General features: G+C 44.9%; 1 protein-coding gene across 1 annotated transcript; it reads left to right on the forward strand.

Annotated features, from left to right (window-relative positions):
- Nucleotides 1-261: 261 nt before the first annotated feature.
- LOC144827083 (putative protein ZBED10P) lies at nt 262-3,947 on the forward strand. Its single transcript, XM_078685527.1, has 2 exons — nt 262-1,423; nt 3,683-3,947. Exon 1 carries the CDS (start codon nt 267-269, stop codon nt 1,416-1,418), a length of 1,152 nt encoding a protein of 383 aa, XP_078541653.1. The 5' UTR covers nt 262-266; the 3' UTR covers nt 1,419-1,423; nt 3,683-3,947.
- The last annotated feature ends 1,834 nt before the right edge of the window (nt 3,948-5,781 follow it).

Here is a 5,781-nt window from a genome sequence, read left to right on the forward strand (position 1 = left end):
ATGGCAGTAATGTAGTGAAGGCAATGAGAGAAGGACATTATTTCAGGGTACCCTGTTTGGCACACTGCATAAACTTAGTCGTGCAAGACTTTCTGAAAAATGAAGCCAAAGTCAGCAACATAATGGCCATCTGCAGAAGAATATGCACGCACTTTAACCATTCTTTCAAAGGACGGAAGCTGCTACGGGTCATTCAGCAAGAGCATAGGTTGCCAGTCAAAGCACTGATACAGGAGGTCCCAACACGTAGGAACTCAACTTATTTCATGCTTGAGCGTCTCTTTGAGCAGTACATCCCACTGAATGCTTATGTCATGTCAAGAAGATTAGGGGATCCTACTGTTAATCTTAAAGCCCTGACCATTGAGATGTGGCAGTGGGACCTCATTAAATGCATCACAGAGATGCTACAACCCTTTGAGGTCTTCACACGTGCAGTTAGCAGGGAGGACTGTACTATGGGCCAAGCCATCCCATTGTTGTACATGCTTGAGCAACAGGTGAAGGAGGTCTGTGAAACATACGAAGGTGACGAACAAAAAGTTGATGCATATACCTTAGCCAAGGGCTTAGTCAACCGCTTGTGTGAAAATGTAAGGCTCAACAATATTGTGTCAGGTGAACATTACATAACTGCAACAATCTTGGATCCACGGTACAAATTATTTGTCAGCAGTAACGAAGTAATTCCATTTTCAGATGAGGATGTTGACAAGTACAAAACTTCCATAGCTGCGGAAGCTAATGAGTTAGAAACTGAACGGCTGTTACTTAAAGGCCTGCCACTGCCAGCCCAGGCCAGTCCAAGTACTCCTGACGCAAGTTCTTCACAGCGTGAGAGCAGTGCGTCTGCTTTCCAGCAGGCACCAACAGTACCAAAAGCAGCACCTACACGATCTGATTCAGCAGACCCAACCAAAAGCATAACTGCTTTTTTTCTACAGAAAGGGATGGGTAAGTCCGTTGCTGTTGCAAAGGGAAAAGAGGACCAGCAAAGCCGAGCACCAATGAACATTGAGCGGATGGTTCAGGCCTATCTGGATGACACAACAGAGGTGTTCATGGAGCAAAGCCCATTGGTCTATTGGTATGAAAGAAGGAGACAGTGGCCAGTGCTGAGCAGGCTGGCGATAAAGTATCTGGCTTGTCCTGTAGCCAGTGTCTCCTCTGAGCGGGTTTTCAGTGCTGCTGGTGCCATTGTCACATCGAAAAGGACTAGTCTCTCCCCCAAAAGCGTGGAGCGGCTGACAATGATAAAAATGAATCAACGCTTCATACCACCAGACTATCAAGTACGTGAATCACCGCCGGATGAAGAAAGCGAGTGTGAAGAAGACGTCCTCACTACTGGGTTACATGACCTACTTCTGTCTGAACGCACAGAGTTTGAGGACGAGCTCCTCTTCCCTGACAACTAGGACAGGTATGTTAAAGGAATGATGCAATGCATTGCATAGGATTGTTTAGCCGACTCTGAGCAAATGTGCATGGAATTAAAGTATACTAGTAGTAACTTCAGACTCACGTGATGGGCAATTTTCCCATGTTATTTAATAATATAAATTATTTATGCACTTGTGACCCTACTACTACAGGTGCAGTCAGTACTTAATTTATCGTTCGTAGTGCATGTTCATGTTGCACAACGTACATTATTTGGTGAAACAGTCCCCCCTCCACCCCCCCAACAAACACAAATGAACTTCAAATGTTTTCTTGTGAAAATAATATCTTTGTTTTATTTTTATATTTTAATAATGATAATAGAAAAATAAAATATATAACAAATGTAACCCCCTGACCCAGAGCTGTCCCTACCCTCCCCTAACCCCAACCAAATTTCAACCCAAATGTACACCCCAACTCCCACATCCCACCCACCAACAAAAGGATTAAAAAAGGGGCAAAAAACAGGGTCCATTTCAAAGCCGGCGGGCTTTCAGGTGTTTGTCCACCAGTATCTTGACACGCTCCTCTAGACCGTCCTCCTGCTTCTTCCGCTCCTCCTCCAACTTCGCTACCCGGCGGAGAATCTTTGCTTTGAAATCACGGCACCTACACTTGCATGCATGTTGTTGTTGTTGTTGTTGTGGGGGGGCCGCCGAAGATGTAACAATGCGGCGGCGGGCGGCTGCCTGACCACGGCGACGTAGTCCTGCAGGCTTGGGGCCCGGGGCATTGGAAGAGGCAGCAGCTGCTGCCGCCGCCTCCTCCTCCTCCTCCTCGGCCTGATCCACCAGCCGGCGGTAGGCCTCTACAATTGCCTGCAGTTTCCGCTGCCGGGCCCGGACTGCCAACTCCTTCCTGGTTGGTTTTTGGGAAGGAGTAACTATAAAGAAAGAAACAGAATTGTTAATCCAAACTCCCCGCAAATCAAGAACACAACATTGATTCAACACATAGTGGGCGGCACAGTAGCACTAGCAAGCAAGCTGAGTACCAGAAATTGTGTTGCGTCTATCTTGAACATTCTACAGCCTCTATTAATTTTTCGGACTTTTTGTCACGGCTTTATGCCTGCCCTATTAGCATGGGTGTACTTCAACGGTCACACACATTAGAACGAACACCTGTCTTTTACATATCTCCTTTTGTTCCGGGAAGGCGGGAACACTCTCAAAGTAACATTAATTAACAGGGGGCAGCTAGTAGCACATGTCTAGTAAAGACTATAATACTTTATACCGCGCAACAAACCTTATTTGGTTTGTGTTTCACCAGCAACGACCCATGCACCCAGTCGTCCCCTCCTTCCCTTGCCTTTGGGTTTGCCCAAAACACCGCTGCTGCTGAGACTATCCACTAACCACCGGTATTGGGTGTGTCTCCCAACCACGCTGGCAGCTGTGTTTTCCCCTTTACATGCTTTAACAACAACCCATGCATCCGACTGCTATCAGGCACTTGCATTACTGTAGTGGTAATGCTTAGCATGCTAATGACAAGTAAAGGTAACATCATATATTTTCCAGTAGAGTACAGTGAGAAAGTTTTCCCCTCCCACCAAGTAATGCAGATCACTATTGAATGTAACTTACCATCGCCCGCCGCTGTTGGCTCCCCCCCCACTGCTGCTGGTGTAGGTGCCTCTGTTCCTCCTGTCCCCTCCGGGAGCGCTGAAGCTGCGCCGCTGTCCCCGTCGGCACTGGTCGATGGTAAGGGTTCTGCACCTATAAAAATAAGTACGCCTTTTTAGATGGATGCACAGCCCCCTTTGTACTTGTTCACCAAGAATGGAGTTCTTCAAAACAGTTAAGTCCAACGTACGTAATCAGTATGAGTCCACATTGCATAGTACAGCAGAGTCACTACACATATTATTAGCATTCATTGTTATGGTATGGTACACAAGCTCATCTCATCTGTCCTGCTACTCTAGTCCTTGGAAATTGGAAGTGAACTATGTAACCTTTGTACATCAATGTATCCAGTTTTGCGCATGTGTTAACTCGCAGCTTGTTGCGCAGTACGAGAAGACGCTCTGGGGCAACACATCATTGTTCAATGCATACACCTGAAGAGGTGGGAAAGTAAAAGGGCCCGTATTTAAGTTTTCTATGTGGATTGTGGGATAGAGTTTGCTTACAGGTTACAACTTCTTTTTAGCATGGCTGCATAAAACTGGCATAAATGTATTTAATACTGTCTAACGTGCACCACTTTTGTCATTATTTTTCGGCAGGTGAGAAGATTGCCTTCTACGAAGCGGACATTTCCATAGCTTACAAAAAAAGAGGAATATCTGACCAGTATACGTTGGTGAGAGGTCTCCGATAGTTGCCACATTTCCCTATTGTGCACTAGTAGCTGTACAAATGTTGATTACTTTATTATGCCTGTTTTAACTCTGGATTTTTTCTGGTGGGCCCTTCAACGTATTGGACGGAAGCACTTAAAAACATTGATGTTACTTACTTACTTCTAACAAAATAAAGCTTTTGAATGACCACTTTGACTCTGAAGTTTATTTTCAGTGTCTGTTGTCTTAGAGACTCACACGAGTGAGTGAGCAAAAGGGGGTTTCTTAGGTAACGGTTTGTGTCCTAAAAGCATTCGGCATCTTGGTATTGGGGTTCAGGAGTGTGATTTGAACAATAGACCAATGACTCAGGCCATATAGGCTGACGTTCAGTGAATTGTGCGTTCCTCAGAGTTCTGTGACTGAGGTGTAAGTAAGGTCCAACCTGCCTATCAGTACCAACAACATCCAATTTTCGTGTGCATAGTTACATAGTTGTGTAATATGTATATAACTCCATAGGAGATAGAAGAATACCCACAAGACTAGTAGTGGTATACTAACGTTTACAAAAATACTAGACAAACATCATTCTGGATGCCTACTTGGTTGCTGTCAATTGACAAAGCACTGCAGACACATTACAGAGGAAAAAACAAGCACTGTTGGACTTACTGGGGACAGCAGCAGGATCCTCAGTAGAGGAGCTCTGTGTAACTGGTGGTTCACCCGCCGACTCGGTCCCTGTATTCTGCTTGCCCCTGGGTTCTGTGGTTCATGTAAAAATTAAAATAATAAACAAAGATAAAAACATTGAGTGATGTGAAACATAGACATCATTGCAAATCACACTGCTACAGTGGAACAGAGCCGGAGGCAACAAATCCATGCCAGGGGCCGCAACGCAAATATGTATCCATCCTTAGAGTATTATTAAATTAAGGATATCTATTGGTGCGGTGGCCCCTGAAGTTTGGTGCCCCTGTGCAGTTGCACAGCTTGCACATGCCCCCTAGAGCCGGCCCTGGCTGAGGTAAGAAGAACAAAGTAACGTTAGCATTCTTTGCAAGAAAAGGATTCCATTCATGCAGAAGAGAAGGCCGTGAAAAAAATGCTACAATATGCAAACAACGTACAATTATCCATCCACCGCTATTTCACTGACGGACAAAGGAAGGACAAGACTCTATTAATAGCATTAACTAACTTCAGTTCTCAGCAATAAAGAAAATCTCACATCAATAAACAGCAACAGCTAGCGCCAAGTTGAAACAACACGCAAGAGCCAGTGAAGAAGAAGAACACTGTCATACAATGACAGTAGATATACCGGAATACATCGCAAATGTAACTAGGGGCAACAGTCATCGCGTTACTTATTCAGCCAATATTTACAAAGATACAATAACAATATTTATACAACTATATATATATATATGTATATATATATATATATATATATATAATCTATATGTATATAAATATATATATATATATATATATATATATATATATATATATATATATATATATATATATATATATATATATATATATATATATATACACACTTTATTTTTGGGGTAGCCACTCACCAAGACCCACAACCTCCACACCAAGCAGGTCCAACAGGTCCTGCTCCCGGTCCAAAATGTCGGCCCAGCGGTGGGACAGCTGATGGTGGGTACGCCGGATACCGGAGCAGCGGAAGACTGCACGGCGCACCTTCGCCCACCGCCGGAGACGCTCTTCAATGCGCTGGTATCCGGAGCCGGGCCTGCCGCCTGCTGCCAAAGTCAAGGGGAGGTGACGTTGGATAAAAAAGACCAGGGCGGCCACCTCCTCCTCCCCAAAAAGTTGGCAGGGCGTCACTCCTGCCGGGCGCATTCTGCCGCAAGGCAGCCTGGTTTTTTTAGGCACAGCCGCCTTGCCCTTTGAGCCGCCGATTCTGCTGGCACCCTTCACCATGGTTCTGGGTGGAGGGGAGAAGGAAAGTTGAAGACAAAAAGGTTAGGGGAAGAAAGAAGAAAGATAAAAGAAGG

The sequence above is a fragment of the Lissotriton helveticus genome, chromosome 4_1, assembly GCF_964261635.1.
Source record: "Lissotriton helveticus chromosome 4_1, aLisHel1.1, whole genome shotgun sequence".
NCBI lineage: Eukaryota > Metazoa > Chordata > Amphibia > Caudata > Salamandridae > Lissotriton > Lissotriton helveticus.

What these genes read in the sequence shown, in the direction of transcription:
- LOC144827083 (XM_078685527.1), top strand. Translation starts at nt 267, where the DNA reads ATGCTTGAGCGTCTCTTTGAGCAGTACATCCCACTGAATGCTTATGTC.